Source organism: Sinocyclocheilus grahami, unplaced genomic scaffold (genome assembly GCF_001515645.1).
Source record: "Sinocyclocheilus grahami isolate Dianchi unplaced genomic scaffold, SAMN03320097.WGS_v1.1 scaffold196.1, whole genome shotgun sequence".
NCBI classification, from domain to species: Eukaryota; Metazoa; Chordata; class Actinopteri; order Cypriniformes; family Cyprinidae; genus Sinocyclocheilus; species Sinocyclocheilus grahami.
In genome coordinates this window covers 1,682,519-1,704,112 of record NW_015505375.1, presented here as the reverse complement: position 1 = coordinate 1,704,112, position 21,594 = coordinate 1,682,519, and the positions used below count along the sequence as shown (strand labels likewise).

Here is a 21,594-nt window from a genome sequence, read left to right as displayed (position 1 = left end):
TAATTTTATCACTGAATCATTCATTCAATTGATTCATTCGAACGGCTGATTCATTCAGGAAAGAAGCAAGTGACTGTCTTTATGAATGGGTAATCATGAATTTGGAATCATGGTTTAAAAACCCCCGTTCATTCATAAACGAAACACCGCTGTGTTTGAATGGAGATGTGCTGTGTCTTTGTTTTAAACTATTTTCGACTACGAAATAGAGCAAAATCAGACAATAGTGTTATAGTCAGACAATGCAAGTCACTTAATATTAACTTCTTGTTTATTGAATTGTATTGTATTAAATCAGTATCACATTTACAAACTCCCTTAAAAATCATTAAAAGCTGTCACTCATCTTTCAGTTCATCGCAATCTCACATCTATAATCAACGAAGCTCTCTACACTGCGCAATTAATCTCTTATTTACACCCTGTCTACACTTTACTTATGAAAGGATTCGTGAGATATGTCTGTGATGCATTACTCAACGCTGCAAAAACACGTAGAAACCTTTGAAGCTCCCCTGAGCGCAATCACAAGTATGATGATGATGATCGGGTCAGTCGCACTGGTGCTCCTAAAAATATTTTCATAGGCACACGCAGTAGTTTTCAGTCGTAAATGCGACTGAAATGGTTGCACTGTAAAGCCCTGCACCTGCTCAGGATCTTGATGTGATTTATAGCTGTTTGTGTTTAGAGGAAGAGCTGGACACTCACAGTCCAGATGGTTTGGATGGCAGAGAGAGGTAGAACAGACGAGTGCATGTGTGAAGACGCCCAGTGACATCAGGAAAGGCTCTAAACAGAGCTCTACCCTCTGGCCATCTGTCTGGAGTCTGTCTGTCAAACTCTACTTCTTCACTCTCATATTTCTTTCTTTGTGATTGCTTGAATGCAAAAGTGAGAGCTCAAAGCTTCAGACACCTGGGAGATTGAAAAGCTGCCAGACATTACATACACATATTGAGCGCACACACAAGAGTAACCTACATATACTGGTTTTCCTCATTCTATCCAATGTAATGTAATGTAATTATTAGGAGATATGCTGTGATTTCCAAGAGTTCACTCAACACCGTGTACGTTCATGTTCTTTGCAGGCACCAGGTTTCGGGTTTGGAATCGCCATCTCAGGGGGCCGTGACAACCCTCATTTCCAGAGCGGAGAGACCTCTATAGTGATCTCAGATGTGCTCAAAGGGGGACCAGCGGAGGGACTTTTACAGTAAGATATTTAATATTTAAGATATTCAATATTTAACACAGATTTTTAACTACCAGACAGTTATTAAAATGAAAATATATATATTTTTTATTTTTTTATATTGGTATGTGTTATGTGTAAACACATTTTTTAAAAATAATAACCATCTGTTTGGTTAAATAAATGCAAAAAAAAATTTGATGTAATATTTATTTATATATGTGTGTATATGTAATTAACATTTTATGTAATTATACCTCATGCATTTTAATTAAAATTTATTACAAAAATTATATTTATTAAAATCACAGCCATATTACCCTGCAGCCCAAGACTGGTTGCTAGTGATGCTCGGATGAGTCACCTGAATCCGCAGCTTCAAATAAATTATCCGCCCGCACCTGTATTTTTGTCTGATTTAGATAACCGCACCCGATCATCACATTAGGGTTCGTACGGTCATGAAAAACCTGGAAAAGTAATTGAACAGCAATTTCCAGGCCTAGAAAGTTTTGTAAAAATAAATAAACTCAAAAAGTTTTTGAAAAGTCATGAAAATCAATTTCACAATTCTCTGTATAATTGAATTCTGTTTAATCAGATCCTGAATTTCGTTGCGGGATTGCGCATACATCGCATTACTCATTCCCACAGCTTTCGACTTTAAAATGAGGGAAATTACTGCAAAACATTTATTCAATATAGCGTGTAGGTTAGATGAGTAAATAAATCCACTCAAACCATCAGATGAAAACAGCGTGAGTGATTCAGCTGTACCGCGTCTTCTCTCTTTGACTTTGTGCTCGAAGAAGTGTTAGTGAGGCCAGCAGGGGGTGCTCACCCTGTGGTCTGCGTGGGTCCTAACGCCCCAGTATAGTGACGGGGACACTATACTGTCAAAAAGCACCGTCTTTCGGATGAGACGTTAAACTGAGGTCCTGACTCTCTGTGGTCATTAAAAATCCCATGGCACTTCTTGTAAAAGAGTAGGGATGTAACCCCGGTGTCCTGGCCGAATTGCCCCCCCTTGGCCCTTGTCAATCATGGCCTTCTAATAATCCCCTTCCACATGATTGGCTCTATGACTCTCTCCTCTCCACCTGTAGCTGGTGTGTGGTGAGCGCACTGGCGCCGTTGTCCTGTGGCTGCCGTCGCATCATCCAGGTGGATGCTGCACACTGGTGGTGGTTGAGGAGAGACCCCCCCACATGATTGTAAAGCGCTTTGGGTGTACAAAAATACACAAAGAGCTATATAAATGCATCATTCATTCATTCAAAATTTTATTTATGTTTATAAAAACATTCATTTAGATTTTTATTTTCTTCACAAAAATATATATTTTTGTCTGCAGGGAGAATGATAGAGTGGTGATGGTAAACGCTGTCGCCATGGACAATGTGGAGCATGCCTACGCTGTTCAGCAGCTGAGGAAAAGTGGAAAGAATGCCAAAATTGTGAGTTAATAACACAGCATCATCCCTCGTACATTTCATCAGTCCTGTACAACCTTGATTCTTAACTGGGCTACAGTGAGTAAGTGGGCTGTGATGGAGGATGGAAGAACTTGAGGGAGGCAGAACATGTAGGTGATCAGTCATGACTGAGCTTTACATTAAGCAGTGAGGAATGCTGGGAGTCAAAGCGCAGTACTGCAGAGTATTTGTCTTTGTGAGCGTAGAGGAGCTGTTAGTCAGTGTCTTGACATTTTCCGTGTTTTTTTTTTTTTGTCCTCTGAAGAGGCATGACCTTTAGAGCTAGATTTTTTTTAAGTGCAGAGTTTGATCAGTACTTTAGGGTTTCTGTGATACAAATGATATACATATTTTCACAGCTGATATTGACATAATTGAAGAATCTACACTTCAAATGAAGATACATAGTAATTTCTTGTAAAGAAACATAAGAAAGAAAATAATATGCACACTCAGAAATTCCCCCAAAATATTTGAATATATAATATAATTAATTAAGCTTTCATTTTGGACTCTGAGTGCGATTAATGGCCACATTTGATCACAAAATGAAAATGCATTGACCAATTAGAATGAAGTATTCCAGAGAGCTGTGTAACAATAATATATAACTGATGATTGGCTATTGCCCTTGCTAATGATAATATATAGGGCTGCACGATAAATCGCATGCGATATATAACGCGCATCTTGTCAGAAAGCCGGTTCTGTAATCAGCGGTAAATCTCCATCACCTGCGGGCTTTCACATTGAGCAGCATTAACTACACAGAGCCGTTGTTCACTGACGAGCTGCGCAAAAAAATCGCGTGAACATGAACGTGGTTTTGCGCAGCTCGTCAGTGAACAACGGCTCTGTGTAGTTAATGCTGCTCAATGTGAAAGCCCACAGGTGATGGAGATTTACCGCTGATTACAAAACCGGCTTTACTGATAAGATGCTCGTTAAATATCGCATGCGATTTATCGTGCAGCCCTAATAATATATAAATATGTTCTATTATTATCTTTTAGTATGTTAATCTTATTCATCTTGTTCAAATGTTAATATATTGCCTGTTCAGACTATCCGCAGAAAGAGGAAGGTGCAGATTCCTGTAAGTCGCGGGGGAGACAGAGAGACTATGTCAGAGCGAGAGGAAGAGGACGACACTGAGGAGGATGATTATGAGGGTCCAGCACGTGCAGGGGGAGCGAGTGGAGGCACGAGCAGAAGAAACGAGCGCAGCGGCAGCGCTGGAAGACGAGACCATAGTAATTCTCGTGAGAGGAGCATTTCCCCACACTCAGACAGACGATCAGTTGCGTCCAACGTCCCAGCACGACCTTCCAAAGTCACACTCGTCAAGTCCCGCAAGAATGAAGGTGGGTGGAGCTGTTAAAAATTAAAGGACAAACCTCTTAATGACTATTGATGGCTTCACCAGAGGGCTTGGCAAACATATTAGAATGTGTAAACAGGTGTAATGCAGGCTGTTGTTCATTAGCTAATAGCTGTGATTAGTCTACTGGCATAAATACTCACAGGGTGCTTTCAACAAGAACAAAGCTGTAGTAATTTACTCAGTAGTCAGATCAGTCACTCATTAATTTAAGTGGATTATGTCTGTTATTGTTTATTCTTGTGTGTATTTTCTGTTGTGTGCAGAGTATGGCCTGCGTCTGGCCAGCCACATTTTTGTAAAGGACATTTCTTCCGAGAGCCTCGCAGCCCGTGATGGCAACATACAAGAGGGAGATGTCGTTCTGAAGGTATGAGAAGCGGTGTCTGGGATGAATCAGAGATGGTTCAGGAAAAGAAGAGAACTGGATAGTCAATGGAGTGAGCGGTACCAGCTGCTGGTACCGATACTTGTGCTGAACAGCTTCACCAGTGTTTTGTGCTCCCTTTATTTTCCTCTGTCTTGCTATATCTACTAAAATGTTTGGCTGTGTAAGTTGTTGTTGACAGATGAGAAATTGTGATCATTTGGCTTCCTCTAAACTCTTGAAAACTGCACCAAGTTAATATATCATGCGTTCAGCATTTGGCTTCCCATATATGGACTGCCCACTGTGAATGTGCAAAATGATTGACAGGCAGAAAGTGCCTCAAAAGCCATTTCATTGGCTGAATGAAGAATCTGACAGTTGCTTGTGGTCACTGATTATCTGTCTGTTCATAGAGACTAGGGCAGATCAGTGTGATATCGCAGCATAGTATATTTAAGTCATATCTTTCAGGGATATTTCCATGAAGGCACTTACAGCACCTTTAGGTACAGTAGCTTTAAGCACACCCAAAATTAAGTTTGTTAAACCTCTTTTACTCTCATTCTTAATGTTGGCATAATTATTCTTTATACTTTACATTTATATTTCTTTATACTTCATAATTATACTGTTTTTACCTTAAAGAATATAAAAAGTATCAACTGACTGACTAGTTTTGGCTGAAGAAGAGCTCGAACACTTACCAAGTTATTAGTTGTTTAATTGGGGAAATTACTTGACATTTCCATGAAAATTTATGAGCCGTCATCAGTTAAATGAGGCTAGTGCTTACTGAGTGGAACAGAGCATATCCCAGAGTGCACTGGAGTGAAACTGCAGGGCATTGAGCACACTGCCAGCAGGCTTGTCTCTGTAAATGGAAAATCAGGAACAGCATTTTTTTTTTTTTTTTACTGCATATGCACTACTGTTCCGACTTTTATTTAGCAAAGATACATCAAAAGTGACTGTTAAGACATTTTAAATGTTACAGCAGATTTGTTTATTTTAACTTTCTTTTCATCACTGAATCAAAAAAAGTATCATGGTTTCCACAAAAATAGTAAGCAGCACCAGTTTTCAACACTGATTATAATAAGAACCATATAATAAGAAGCACCAAATCAGCATATTAGAATGATTTCCGATGGATCATGTGACACTGAATGGCGGGTGAAAATTCAACTTTGCATCACAGAAAAGAAAATACATTTTAAAATATATTAAAATAAAACAAAATTATTTAAATAATAATAGTATTTTACAGTATATAATGCAGCCATAAAAATAAATGCAGCCATGGTGAGGAGTCAAAAGAGACTTCTTTCAAAAACATCTGTCTTAATGATATTAAAAACTTTAGAATGGTAGTGTATAAGGTTTGTTTATTTGCCTGTTGCTATCTGCAGGGCTAATTTAAGCACTAAAAGTGTGTATGGTTATAATTTAAAAATGCTTAATTTATACAACAGGCTTTCTCAGCCGTGATTAGTGCTTTATACCTGATGTAATTTTGTCTGGCCTTTGTCACTGTTAAAGCTGTATTATACAAAATAGCAGACATGGTTCATCCAGAAAATGGTGTTCTGCTCTTCTCCCTCTCTTCTCCGTATAGATCAATGGAACAGTGACTGAGAACCTGTCTTTGATAGACGCAAAGAAGCTTATAGAGCGATCGAAAGGCAAGCTGAAGATGGTGGTGCAGAGAGACGAGAGGGCGACACTCCTCAACATTCCAGATTTGGATAATAGCATTCCCTCAGCTAATTCAGACAGAGATGGTGAGATGATCCTAGTTAAAAATGTAGATCTGAAAAAGCTAAGTTTAGACTTGAGTTTAAACGATATTTAGACATGTACATCAAGTGTTGTCGTTTGCATTGTTCACATTACATGGCTTTCTTGTCCTTTTTCTTGTAGGATTTTTGTCTTTTTCTAAAAACAAGTCAACTTGGACTAAATTGACACTTGAAAATCATGATTTGTTTCAACAGACATTTCAGAAATTCATTCAATGGCATCAGATCATTCCCATGAGCGCACCCGTCGCAGTCGATCCCATTCCCCTGACAAACGCTCAGAGCCCTCCGACATCTCCAGCAACTCTCCTCAACAGATGAGCAACGGCAGGTAAGAGACACCAGAAATGCTTACATTAAGCAAACAAAGGACCCTTCTTAAAGGATCCTTAACTTTTCCATTTCCCTGGTTAACATCAGACTTTGGATCATTTCACTAATTTAGAGAGATGAATATATACTATAGGATATGTGTGCAAGAGCAGAAAGGCTGCATCGATCTGCTTAATGACAGAAGAGCGCTGTGAATGATTGTTGGTCCTGAGAGATTTCAAGGATTCCTCCCCTTCACCCCGAGCCTGCTTTAAATGTCATTAATAATCATATGAAGCAGAATAATCAGTGAAGCAGATAGGACTGATTTACAGGTATACTTACAGATATACATTAGCTTTAACAAATATTACACTTACTGTCACTGATTTGTATTTGTTTGAAATATTTTTGTTCGGTTTTGTTTGCAGTCAGAGGAGAGTGTAAATGTTTTGTCATAGAGCAGTGAGCTGGCTGATCTTAACTCAGTTTGACACTACAGTAGAGCTGAGCTCATGTAGCTGTCTTAACTAACGTAGTAGATGTGCGCTAGCACTGTAGACGTGAGACGTGTTGACAGCAAGTGCTCTGATTATTCTTTCAGTGTTGTTTGTGTGTGTGTTTGTATAAGAGACAATAAAGTTCAAGAATCAGTGTGTATTGATATCTGTTGTATGATGCTACAGAATAGTAAATACCTCAAATTTTGGACATTTGATGCTTGTCTCATATGCCATATTATGATATATGGTAACATTATACAGTACAGTAATCTGTATATATAATGTATATAATTTTAAGAACCAAAAATATTTGGCCAAAACTGCAAAAAAAAAAGTAGTAGACTGGAGTAGTTTTGGTGGCCCAAAATTATTGACCAAAACAGTTAGCACATTTCAGATGAAGTGTTTTGACTGTGTCAGCATCTATTTTGTGCACACAATGTGGATAAACTACAACAGGTAAACATGTCAGCAGTGTGGACATACACTGTGATCAAAATGATGTTAGAATAGCAAATATGTCACATTTTTTAATTGAAAAATCAAGAGGCAGCTTGTTGCCAAAGATCTTTACTGTGACTGGTTTAATTTATCACCCGAGAACATGACAACCTGGACAGCATACCAAGTTTATTTACTGAAAGTAATGTAAACTTGTTTGGTGCATCACAAATATAATGTACAAGCATACATATATGTATACATAAACACTAGTCCTTTACAAAAATGTATAATAAAATGGTAACCACAGTTTTTGCCAAAATATGTACTAGTTAGTGTTACAAAAAAAAAAAGAAACAAACGCACCGCTATCAATTTGTTGTATTTAGTGTGTACAAAAAAACATTTTTGTAACATTTTTAATATTTAATGATTTGTCAGTCTCCGTAATATCTTTATTTTCAGTTTGATGTGTGATTAATTGTTCAATTAAAATTTTATTAATTAGAGTTTCACATAATTCATGTGATTTAAAATTGATAGACAGACCTAAATAAATCATGATGAGAGATTTCCATTAAAAAAATCAGATTAATTATAATTATATTCTCCCATTTATCAGTAACAGTAGTAATGATATTATGCTATGGTGTTTTGGTGGAAACTGTGGTTACCATGGTACATTTTATAAGTGGTGGATGGGGGCCGAAGGAAATCATAAGAGAGACTAGTGGAGTATGTAAAACAGATGGAAGTAAGAAAGGAAGAGCACAAGATGGTGTTTCCAGGAGATTGTGAGTATGAAAAGAGACCGGGATGAAAAAGATGACACTGCCACAAGGTGCCCATCCTTTCCCAGGGGACATGCCATCCTTCCTGCCATTAAAGCAGCTACTCTCTACATCTCATATCCCCACACTGCTGCAGGCTGTGAAATTTGACACACCTCGCGTCCCCACACATCCTCCACCTGTCTGTCTACAGCAGCGTCTCACTTAATATCTGATCTCAGATTACACCTCATTATCGGCTCTCTCACCTCAACAAGACAGTGGTGCCTTTCATGTCTCAGACAATTGCCACAGCTGTAGCAGTTTCTAGAGTGTTTGTGTACATAGTCTGCCTTTACTTTGCACATGTGGACAGTGTCTGTAATGTTATGGCGCTTTTCCACTGCATGGTACAGCACGGCTCGCTTTTGGGGGGTTTTCCACTGTGTACAGTACCTGGTACCTAGTACTTTTTTCAATACCATCTCGGCTGAGGTTCCAAGCGAGCTGTACCATTACCAAAATGTGACGAGTAAACCCTGCTGATCACTGATTGGCCAGAGAGAATCGTCACTACCTGCGTCATTGAGCTTGCCACAGGAGACACTAGACCCGCTAGATTAGTAGAATCATCGATCTCCACTGAATCATATTGAATATGAAGATACTAGAGCTAAATTCAATTCAGTTTTCATTTCAGTTCAATTTTATAACACATTTAATATAGTTCCAAAGCAGATTTACAAAAAAGCGCCTAGCAAAACCCCCCAGCGTGCCAAACATGACAATGGAAAACTCCCTGAGATAAGTATGAAACCTTGGATGGCACATATTTAAGCAAATTTGTTTCTTTATAGTTTTTTTTTAAAAGAAATTAATGCTTTGTTCAGCGTTATGCATTAAATTGATCAAAAGTGAAAGTAAAAGACATTCATAATGTTACAGAGAGTTCAAATAAAACAGTTTTTTGAGCTTTCTATTCAGCAAAAAATCCTAAAAAATGTATCACAGGCTCCACAAAAATATTAAGCAGCACAGCTGTTTTTAACATTGGTAATGTTTCTTTATGTTGATAATAATGTTTCTTGAGCACAAAATCAGCATATTAGAATGATTTCTGAAAGATCACGTGACACTGAAGACTGGAGTATCGGCTCCTGAAAATTCAGCTTTGCCACCATATGTAAATGACAATATAAATTTAAAATATATTAAAATAAATGTTGTTATTAGGGTTGGGCCGATAGACGATGCCATCGTCCATCACTGATGGTTGATAGATATCACGATGTTGAGCCAGCATCGTGATTCGTGATTCCACAACCCCCCACCCCCACCCCTGCAATCCGCCGCATCCCAATACCATGTATGGAAAGAAAATGACATGTACTACGGAACCCCTAAAGGAAATAAATATGAGATGGGAGGAAAATATGTATTTCAATACTTTCTCTCGCAGTTTTATCATTGGGTAATTATACTGTATATAAATTGCGCGCATCAGGGAGCCGCTGTTATGCCTGGCATTGAAACTGCTTTTGAATGCACGATCGCTTTTTAGTTTCACTTTCTCTTTCGAGATTCGTGATCGCACGTACTCTGTTTATACTATGGAGCAGCAGTACTTACCATACATTTGACTAAATTAGATGTTTGTCAGTGGTGCTGCAAATCATGCAAATCATTCGCCATCATCCTCAGTCATCTCTCCTAACTCTGTTTATGTGGTAAGTGAAATTTAAGTACTGTAATGTAACAGGCAAACGTTATTTGTTTTCCATACCTTTCTGAATACGGATTCACCGGCTCCATCGCGATGTTTCACTGTAGACATCGTCCGATGCCAGTTTTGTAGACATCGCCCAACCCTAGTTGTTATAAGTTATAATATTTCACAATATTGAAAGAATTATTAATGTACACTGATTTAATTCAGCGACATTGTATAAATATAAACTGGCTCTGGTCACTCTTTACTGTCTGGGTGATTAACAGTACTGGGCAACATGTGAATGCTATAGGGTCCTCCTTCAGCACCACAAAAAATGGATGGTCTAAAAAGTAATTTTCTGGACTTGGACTGCTAGATTTGGAGGCATGGTGGGGGATGATGAACCTGTTTGTCAGTGAGCCAGGTTAATATCTCAGAGCCATGCATCACTCACTCGCTGTTGAATAACTGCTCTGTCTTTACACAGGCTGACGGGCTCTTTTCTCACCAGAATGCTCCCACTGTAAGTGCTGTGCTCTGTACACAGTGGATAGTTTTTGTAGATGGAGTCTGAGTGCATGGATATTATGTTGATTTGTTGTTTGTGAATGTGTTTTTGTGCAATTTTGTCATAGTCCTATTAATGTGTGGGTCCTGTGTTCTATATGGATGGTTTAGTTTGTAAAATGCACTTTAAATGCATTTGATGTGGTGCTTTACAATGTGCTTGTAGTGAAATTAGCATGCTTTCTGTCACGTTGAGCTGGTAGCACAGAGGCAACTAGCTCTGTGTGTGTGTAAACTGCCAGTGGGTGTCAAGGCTGTTATGCAGAAATGGGCCTGAATTCATTTTCCTGGATGCGTGTTCATTAACCTTGGAACACAAGAGACAACACAATTCCCTCTGAAATTTGCATCACCAGATGGGTTTTTCCTCGCTGTACAAGCCACAGACATACACTCTCTCTCCCCTCAGTCTGAGCTGTCAGCTTTTTAATCTCTCTCCTCTACACAAAGTTTCTCAAGAGCACTTAAGTGTGTTGATTCAGTGTTGTCTCTGTATTAGGTTCGGGTAGGCAAGTTTATTTATATAAAACATTTCATACACAGTGGTAATTCAGAGTGCTTTACATAGGCATAATAAAGAAAATAAGAAGTAATCAGACATGTAAAGTTCAATTATTTAAAACTTCTTGGGGAAAGAAAGATGAACCTAAATAAATTGGTTAAATGTATTAAATCGATTAAAATGAATAAAAATAAAAAGTATGAATGAAACAAATTTATATTAAATAATGGAATCATTAATTGTGTATATGTGTGTATATATATTAGTATATTCAATTTTTTTTAAATAATGTATTAATAAATACATTTCAGAACAAATATTAACCTTTTTTTTTCTTCTTGAATCTGGATCCAGCTGCGTGTGGCATAATGATCATCATGTATGCAGTGAGCCGTCTGTATTTCTTGCTGACTCAGACCTAGTGATGTAATAGTTCTTCCAGGTTTATAGCCTGTTCTATATTAGATATTTGCAAAGTAACTTCACCTGCATTAATTCATAAGTAAAACAAAGAACAAGCAGCTTCCAAGGGCGTATTTTGTACTTGTAATAGAAATATAAATTTATTGGCTTTTCTTGCTGTATAATTGCAAGAAAATAGTCACAAGAATGGTGTTCCTTTAAGGGGAAAAAAATTTATTTCTACACAATATATAAAATTTATATACACTGTAAAAAGTGATGATTTTTATAGGGGTTCAATGCACATAGAAGTGTTTCAGTTAGATTGTAACAGGTCACAGAGGAGAAACTAATGCAGAAGAATGTGAGCAGAGGATTTAGCCTGTGTGTGATGGATGTGTTAGTACAGAGAAAACCAACAGAGCAAAGGAGAGCTTGGGATATATGTAGGCCTCTGTGTGTGTGTGTGTGTGTGTGTCTGTGTGTGTGTGTGTGTGTGTGTGCATGTCCAGGGCATAAGAGATTTAAAGTCCCCCTGTAGTCAAATATTTTATCCCTTAAAACTTATCTTTGATCATCAAAATGACATATTTAAATGTTTTTTTCTTGTGAAAATAATTTTCTCATGCCTTAAAATAGCTTGAATGTAACTCTACACCCTTGCCTCATTTACTATACGCGGATCTATGAATATGCAAATTAGTCCCTCCTCCTGATCCACTGAACTGTAGTAACCGCAAAACAATGGCATAATGACTGATAAAACTATGTTTTTACTAGCGGACAACTACATTGAATACTGTAACATTCGTTAAAGTTACTTACTTGACGATGTGTCAAGTAAGTAATGCCTAAAATGCCTTGAAGACTCGAATGCAGCCGTTTGTGATTTGTTAATTCGCGCCCGCGAGCATACGCATGTGAAGTGCAGACGCAGCTGCGGGAGAAGTGCGTCTGACACCGGGCTACTTTTACACTGTTGCCACGGGTTATAATGCAAGTTAGCGGTTCTAAATTCACATTAAACCACAGCTTCATGGTTTTTTTGCTCTGATTTATTTTTAGTTTGGTGCTGGTATTAGTATATTTTGCATGCTAGTGATAGGAATCGATCCCTTGACGTGATTGGTTATTGGATTGTGACGTAGCAAACCGAGGTCTGTTTCAAACTGCATTTCTTGGACTGCCATTGGGAAACTACAGTTTTAAGGAGAAAATACTCAGCAATGGTTTTGATTAATAGATCGGCACATGGTTTGTCTAAAAGCATATTAAAAACACCACATAGACAAATAAACAACGTAAACTTGATTTTCACTACAGGGGGACTTTAAGATAAAGTACACTGCTAGGCAGCAAGGAACTTTTTTATCTCTCTTTTTTTTTTTGTTCTGACAGATGAACATTTAATTTCTTGGCAGATATCTGATTGTTTTACTGATTCAGCTGGCACAACAATGCTAATTGTGTTCATCAAAGAAAAAAAAAAAGAATATTTCAGGAGTGGTCTGTTTCCTGTCTGAGTCATACTATTACCAATCATGTGACTCTCAAATTCACCCATAGTTCTAGGGTGCAGTCCTGATCCTGAACTCCTCATATGTTTCTCCATCTTTCTATGTCTGTGCACATCCAGATATCAGAATGTGCAACAGAGAGTAGTTTTGATGCCTCAAAGCATTTTAAATATCTGAGTTGTCAAGTTTATAGGTTTAAAAGAAGCTCCTAGCATTTGTCCTAATTTTTAGCAGGAGAAAAATGATACAGTCTGACCTAAAGCACTGGCATCTGGTGCCGTCTAATGAGCAATCTTAAAGGGTTAGTTCACCCAGAAATGAAAATTAGCCCATAAATTACTCACCCTCAAGTCATCCTAGGTGTATATGACTTTCTTCTTTCAGATGAATTCAGTCGGAGTTATATAAAAAATAGTCTTTGATCTTTCAAGCTGTTTAATGCCACTCAGTGGGTGTTGCATGCATCAGTCCAAAACAAGTTAAATAAAAAGCACCCATCCATTAAAACATGTCTCACACGGCTCCGGGGGGTGAACAAAGGCCTCCTGTAGCGAATCAATGCGTTTTTGTAAGAAAAATATCCATATTCAAAACGTAATAATCACTTTAATGTAGCTTGCGCCAACAGTTGTACACGGGAGCAGTTCCAGGCTGATGAGGTATGAGTTCAGCGTTGTGCACGTTGTGTTTTGGACTGATGCATGCAACACCCGCGGAGTGGCATTAAATAGCTTGAAAGATCAAAGACAATTTTTTATATAACTCCGACTGGATTCGTCTGAAAGAAGAAAGTCATATACACCTAGGATGACTTGAGGGTGAGTAATTTATGGGCTAATTTTCATTTTTGGGTGAACTAACCCTTTAATCCTGTTTTCAAGCATTGTTGTGTTCATGATCCTACTGTTTTGTTTCCATTCAGCATTTTTCACATGCTCTTCCTTCAGGATGCTCTCATCATCAATCAAGTTAAAAAAAATATAATGTCTGACATGTTCCAAACTTTCATACATGCTGACCAAAATCTTATCTACAGTTTGTGAAATGCCACCAATGTTTTTTTGGGTTCTTTAGTAACTTGCCCAACAGGAAGTTTTGCTTGCATCATGGTGTCTGCCTATGAAGGCACCTCTCATAATATTGATGCATTTGATAGTCTTTTTCAGTCAAAAGCATCTGCATATTGTTCTTTTAGTTGTTTATGCATGTCGCACGGTGATTACATTTAAACAGTGGTCATTTAATACACCCTAAAAATATAATCTACCTTATACTGTGTAACCTAAAATCTTGATTTTATAAAATAAAGTTAATGTCCATATTTGTCAACTACTAATATTATAAGCAGAGATAAAGCAAGGCTCGGTTTGTATCTGTGAGCTGTGTGTGTCTCTAGCCACAGGAGTCGTGAGGAGGAGCGCATCTCCAAACCAGCGGCTGTATCCACTCCAGTTAAGATGGCGGAGGATGCACTTCTGGTTCTGCCCACAGAACAGCCCGGGGACAAACAGATCCCTCCACTGCCAGGTTGGAACTTTCACCTCCAGACTTCCAGCTGTCTTCTGTCTTTCCTTCTGCTCTCCTACTGGCTTATCTCTAAAGTCCAGTGACATTTAGTGGACTTTTTAAATGATGAGGCAATGTCACCTTGTTGTTGTTTTTTCCCGTTTTTTTCCCGTTTTTTTTTTTTAAATTCCAGTTCCATTTCCATATGATGTTTACTAAATTGGCACATGAAACATAATTTACCTAACGCAATGATCAAGCAACCAATACTACACTTTTTTTTATTATTATTATTTTGTACTGTTTTCTGAGGTCCACTTATAATGTTATCAAGATTTTTACATCAAAGAAACATCATAATTTAGAAGTAATAGGCTATCTTTTGTCCTGTTGTGACTCCCCTCATCTGAACGCTCCATTTGAATAGGCCGTGGTGAATTGTAGACGGATTGTAGACGTAAACGCCCACTGCTATGATTGGCTAACAGTTGTGTGTGTATGACAGCCTACGTCCTTCATAGATGGACGCTGTTGTGATTTATCCGTTTTTTTTTTAAATTCCAGTTCCATTTCCATATGATGTTTACTAAATTGGCACATGAAACATAATTTACCTAACGCAATGATCAAGCAACCAATACTACACTTTTTTTTTATTATTATTATTTTGTACTGTTTTCTGAGGTCCACTTATAATGTTATCAAGATTTTTACATCAAAGAAACATCATAATTTAGAAGTAATAGGCTATCTTTTGTCCTGTTGTGACTCCCCTCATCTGAACGCTCCATTTGAATAGGCCGTGGTGAATTGTAGACGGATTGTAGACGTAAACGCCCACTGCTATGATTGGCTAACAGTTGTGTGTGTATGACAGCCTACGTCCTTCATAGATGGACGCTGTTGTGATTTAGGTTAAAAACTCATAAATACTCTGTACATATCAAACGATCCGTAATAACAGACAAAGCAATAGTGACCACGTAATAAAAACAGTTGCTCACACTTGTGTGGTGTGACATTATTGTCGGACTCGGATCCAGTATATTCGGCACAGCATCGTCTCTTAGTTTCAGTCTTTCTGGAAATCCTGCGTTGAATTGTGCTTTGTTTGTTAACAAATCCGCGGTAAAATGAAGTGAACAAAGGACCAAATTATTACTGACACAGTCTGGATCTTCATTAAAAATAAACTTCATCCACTCTTTCCTAATGTTGGGATCAGAAGGAAGGCAATGCAAAGACTGTGTTTTTCCACAACTTGGCACTGCACAGCGTCTTGTTTTCTCCAGAGCCATCTTTATCATTTGGTTTCTGCATAGACTTGTGTTTGCCTCTCTCGCTATTTAACTACTCCAGGAGTGAATTGGTGGGCGGGGCTAAACAGGCAGTGATGTAGAAGCAGGCTTTGATCATCTTCTGCGGAGGCAGGGTTTACCCGCTCTCTTACGTCATAAAGTGGCACAATCCACAACCTGGCGTTTTGGCAGATTGTCTTCAATATAAGCTGTTTTTAGACTAACAAGAAAGTTTTGAGTTCTGAAACTTGCAGGATGTCTTTATAGTACTGTATTGACCCGAATATAAGACAATGTTTTTTTTTCTTGGAAATGCATCTGAAAAAACATGGTCGTCTTATATTCAGGGTCTAGACTTTGACATGTCAATAATACACCCACAACAATAGGTGACGCCAAATACGCATACAATGAGTGTGCCATGAAATACGTAATGTAATGCGTGTTGTAAAGATCGCGAGTAAAAAGTAAGGAAAAAGAAAACCTTACAGCTGCATGAGTAAACTCCCTTTGTGATTTTAAAACGTAAGACAGTACCCAGATTTGAAGTCTACAGTAAGATTTAACTTCTACTGTTAATAAGATTTTGGTAGGCTACTATTAGATGGATAGCCTAAATGTCCTAATTTAAGTTTTTTTTTTTTTTTATGGTATATCAAAAAGTGTATTTTTTTTAAATGTGATTGTTGGTACATTTTACCAGTTTTTACCATACTCTCAAAACAAAAATTAAAATAGGAAAAATATGCAATATGAAAATAATTGAAGACAAAATGTGTTTTACTGAGGAAAAAACAAGATTTGGTTTTTAAAAAGCCTTTTTCCAAAAGGTACATCTGGAAAAAGGGGGGTCGTCTTATAATCAGGGTCGTCTTATATTCGGGCCAATACGGTACAATGACCTCTTATATGTCAAAAGATCAAGGGAATTTTGATATCTCAGTTCATGACCCCTTTAATGTGACTTTTCAACTATATTTTACAGTGGGGCAAAAAAATTGTGGTTTACATACTTTTTGTGTGTATATCAAATAGTGTTTAAGCGCAATGTTTAGTTTTTAATTTTGTTAAATTATCATTTTTTTTATTTAATTTTTTTAATTGTTGCACAATCTCCCTCGCCTCCTTGGAGAAATCATTCATTGCTCCTACTCCTACTCCCACCTTTACACTGATCAAAGTCAGACCTCCTCTAGTTTTCTCTCTGTAGTGTGCTGCTTTGTTCTGGAATGCCTTAATCTGACCTAGTTTTGCTCTAGTTCTTCGTGTTCTTTTTGGGCTGATTAATCACCTGTTAAAAGAAATAAGTGTTTATTGACATACTGTACATCATGGTCAGAGTCTAACAGCAATGTTTGTTTAGAGCCAAAACCTGTGTATGCACAACCTGGGCAACCTGATGTTGATCTGCCAGTCAGCCCTTCTGACGCCCCTGTGCCCAGTGTCACCCATGATGACAGCATCCTCCGGTCAGTGTCGTTGTATATTCTGTACTGGCATCATGCTCCCAAGTGCCTTTTCTAAAGATTTTGAATTTATTAGCAAAGTAAACTTTCTGTATATTGTGCAGATTAAAAACTGAGCCAGTTTTATTCTCTGTTACCAGGCCTAGTATGAAGCTGGTGAAGTTTAAGAAGGGAGAAAGCGTAGGATTGAGGCTGGCGGGAGGAAATGATGTGGGGATCTTTGTGGCTGGTGTGCTGGAAGACAGTCCTGCTGCTAAGGAAGGCCTGGAGGAGGGAGACCAGATACTCAGGGTGAGGACCATCTTTTACATTAGCCGCTTTTCCACTGTTGGGCCAGTGCTTTCAATGGGCCGGGAGGGACTAATAGCACCGAGGCCAAAATCACACTGCATTTCCACCGTTGGGCCAGAAGCTCCGGCAGTGCTTCACTAAAACCAGCCCTTTACATGCCTCTCTGGAACAGTCATTTCACAGACAAAGAGAAGGTTTATCAGAAAACTAATCAGAAATAAATCACTGGAACTAGCGAGATCACTAAACGAACATGATAAACTGTTTGTTTGCATTTTTTGTTGTTTACTTGAAGATTTAAAAACAAAGCATCAATGTTTTACTTGTTTTACAATAATAAGTGATACATTGATCAAAATATATCAAAATTAGTCACACAGAAATAGTGATATTTACCCTTATTTCACAAAACGGTTGGCTAAATATGAACATCAGACAGTCAGGTATAAAGAGACGAGACTTACTGACACAGAAAATATGTAACAAAAAAAATACACAATTGTGATAGCCTATATGATTTGTCTGATTTCTTCAAGTAGTCGTATTTACCATGTTTACTGTGGTAATGGCTAAAGTGCATAGTCTTCTGCATCGAATATAAATATTTCTGCCTTGTATGGTGATCGTAATCCACATCGGATCTCAAAAAGAAATTATTTCAAACACTCGCTGCTGTCTGAAAGTGAGTTTTGAGATAAAATTATTTTAAAAGTCTTTAATGCTGGTGTTATTGCTGTTAACTATATGAAATGATCCGTGGCGCTTCAGACTCTGTGAAACTCTGCCTTTGTTCATGACCACTCCTCAAACCCGAGCTGACCAGCTTAGGGCCAAGGTATTCGGCGGGCCAAAAAAACCCTTGTCGTTGGCCCAGAGGAAGTACAGACGAGGCACGATCAAGCCCTGGAAGTGATAGTGGAAACGCGAGTGGCCCTGGCATGCACTAGCACACTCGCTTTTGGTCCCACAGTGGAAATGCGGCTATTTATTACTAGATACAAGTAACATCTTTTAAGAATTAAAAGTGAGGCCTTGCAATATGGATCTAGCATCAATTTAATGATAAACATCCTGTCCTCCTAGTGTTTGCCTAGTTACAGGTGAAATCTGTATAATTTTGTTACAAATTACAAAATTTCATAAGTTAATTAATTTTGTTAACATTAAATTATTTAATATATATAAATTTTATATATATATATATATATATATTACATTTTGTAATATATAATCAAATTAAGCATTGTTACAGATGTCCGACTGTTTGGAGCCAAACTGTCATTTGATCAGTTCTATTTGTTGCCTTTAAATCTACACATTGTGAAATTGACATTCATTGTGTGAAAACATCACATGTGTATCAGATACAGTAGCATGCTTAATCGTATAAAAAATCTTAACAATTCATGTGTTTGATTGTTTTGCTATCTGCTGTTGACTAATCTCTGTGCTGTAACACTGTAACATCCCACTTTTTCTCAGAAAAATATGAAGACACTATGTGACCCCTCTGGCTGTGGGCAAAAAATAATCATGACATACTTCTGCTCTGACTCAGTGCCTGTCTCTCTGTTTCTAGCTTTCCTTTGTTTAGCCTTCGGCCGCACAATGGCGCTCATTGTTTAACTCAAGCCACAAGTGGTCTTATGCTATTGTCAGTTGCTGTGTGTAATACAGAGACTCTAAGTCAGGCTCATTTAGGCTTGTTTACTACTGAGCACATTTTAATGAAACATGGATAGTTTTGTGTCACTCCCACACTAGTCCCAGAGCAGGTCGTCATAGTGTGTGTACACACTCGTGTATGAAAGTTCCCGTCCCTGCTGCACAAACACACACTCCTTAGATTCCAAGCCCTGCCCCACAGCGAGACTCCCAGCTCATTGTTTTTCCCTTTCCATTTAGTCAGGGGTGACTGCTCGTTCACCTTGACTCTTTTTATTGTTTTTTTTTCTCTCCTGAGATTGTGACTTTAAGATAAAGTAGAAACAGAAAAAGTGGATTTTCTCTTTTTTCTCTGTCTCTGCTTCTCTTTATTTCTCTTTCCACTGTCAATAAACAGTGTATTGTTAGGGTACAGCACCGCAGAGATCTGAAGCCTGTTTTCTTCTTGCACTCCCACCTGTTCATAGGTTAACAATGTTGACTTTGCAAACATCATTCGTGAGGAAGCAGTGCTGTTCCTGCTCGATCTGCCCAGAGGTGAAGAGGTCACCATCCTGGCTCAGAGGAAGAAAGATGGTGAGCAGATGCATGTGCCTTTCATATATCAATTATGTTCACTTATTACATGGTTCTTTTTGACTCCAAGATCCCCAACCCCCTTATCCAAGACAATATTTGAAAGCCCTCCTGTCTAATCTGATGTGTATCTCTGGTACTTATGATGCCTTATTAGGCCTCCTGGAAGTTTGCTGAGGCCCCTTAGTGGGCCCGGTCAAGAACCACTGGTCTAGAATATTTAACTCTTATTGGTCAGTTGCAGCTATCTTTGGTCAAATGAGCATTGGTTTATCACGAAGCTGCACTAGTATCATGTATCTCATATCACTGTAATAAAATCAAAAATCAATTTGGATCAACACTTTATGCCCATTTCTTTGTTTATTTGGTAAGTACTTTTGTACTAAGTGGGATAATGTGCAGTGCGCCGGTTAGTAAGGGTGATATAAGACCCTTCTGCTTCACGTTGGGAGCACGATCCCCTGGCTTTATTTTTAATAATCACCAGCTCACTGTGTTATCCCTTTCTTATATAACTTGTCCTGGTGTTTAGTTAAAGGGTTAGTTCACCCAAAAAGGAAAATTCTGTCATTAATTACTCACCCTCATGTCGTTTCAAATGTTAAACCTGAAGGACAGCATTTGCATTACAAACACAATCAAACCAATTTGAATCATTTACTGGTTCAAAAACTCCTAATGGGATGGATGAGCTTGGTGGCTTCTACATAGTTTGTCATAGCATGGTTTCATTTTAGTGAGAGCCAGGCGCATGTCACTTTCAACCTCCAGACAGAACCTTTCAAACCTCTGTGCTTAGACTGAAGTACTTTCAGTGCTGAAAATCCAGCTTCACACAAATAAGTTGTGGCAAAAGGTAAAATACATTTTATTGCCTTCTCTGACAACACAGGGTAGTCCTCTCTCACAGACATCCAAAACTCTGATAGAGGAAGACGTGGGAACCTTGTTTTCATTCCTCCGTCATTTGTCAAGTCAATCAGTTGCTCCTGGGCTGCTAGATCCAGATGAGTGCCAACCCCTGGTGCAAATGGGTTCCTAACAAAGTCCAGGTGGTGGTGGTTCAAATCAGGGAAATACTGTTGAAAAGCCCGGTCAAGAAAAAATAGCCCTGAAGAAATGACAGGTGAGACTGAATTATTGGCGTGATGTTGTCAGCAATGGAGGAGATGCGCTCCTGGTTGTAGAGAGGAAACATTTCTGTTGCTCCCTCTTGCAGTTTGCTTTCCCACAGGGATATTTTTTGCGTGAATGCGCGCACCTTATCTTGTGCGTTCAGAATGTGAACATTGTGTCCTTGCATGCTCTGATTGAGGACATTGAGATGCTGGAAAAAATCTGCCATGTACAGTGGGGCAAATAAGTATTTGATACACTGCTGATTTTTCAAGTTTTCCCACTTACAAAGAATGGAGAGATCTGTAATTTTCATCGTAGGTACACCTCAACTGTGAGAGACAGAATCAAAAAAAAAATTCCAGAAAATCACATTGTATGATTTTTAAATAATTAATTTCCATTTTATTGCATGAAATAAGTATTTGATCACCTACCAACCAGCAAGAATTCTAGCTTTTCATCAGAGAGAAACTCTCTCAGCTCTTTGCGCAGCGCATATATGCGACTTAACACGGCCCCGCGGGAAAGTCAGCATACCTCTGAGTGGAGCTGCAAACCCTCGTAATCGGCACCCATTTCTTTGCAGAGTAAACTGAAGAGTGTGTTTCAAGGGGCGTGATTTTACATAGTTCACAGTTTTTACTACATCTCTCAGCACTTGATGCAAATCATCTTCAATGATTGAATAAGGTTTTTTTTTTTTTTTTTTTTTTTTTTTTTTG

General features: G+C 38.3%; 1 protein-coding gene across 9 annotated transcripts in view; it reads left to right on the top strand.

Annotated features, from left to right (window-relative positions):
- Positions 1 to 21,594, top strand: part of tjp1a (tight junction protein 1a) — a 137,151-nt gene that overhangs the window by 94,566 nt on the left and 20,991 nt on the right. For 6 of the 9 annotated variants that reach the window (XM_016285368.1, XM_016285369.1, XM_016285371.1 and 3 more), the window contains 11 exons: positions 1,095 to 1,219; positions 2,553 to 2,655; positions 3,737 to 4,037; positions 4,321 to 4,424; positions 6,040 to 6,205; positions 6,419 to 6,554; positions 10,448 to 10,483; positions 14,345 to 14,475; positions 17,116 to 17,221; positions 17,359 to 17,509; positions 19,642 to 19,750. In XM_016285368.1, the coding sequence (XP_016140854.1) occupies positions 1,095 to 1,219; positions 2,553 to 2,655; positions 3,737 to 4,037; positions 4,321 to 4,424; positions 6,040 to 6,205; positions 6,419 to 6,554; positions 10,448 to 10,483; positions 14,345 to 14,475; positions 17,116 to 17,221; positions 17,359 to 17,509; positions 19,642 to 19,750 (1,468 nt within the window). The remainder of the gene's footprint in view (positions 1 to 1,094; positions 1,220 to 2,552; positions 2,656 to 3,736; positions 4,038 to 4,320; positions 4,425 to 6,039; positions 6,206 to 6,418; positions 6,555 to 10,447; positions 10,484 to 14,344; positions 14,476 to 17,115; positions 17,222 to 17,358; positions 17,510 to 19,641; positions 19,751 to 21,594) is intronic. The other 3 variants (XM_016285370.1, XM_016285373.1, XM_016285377.1) reach the window with 1 other exon arrangement.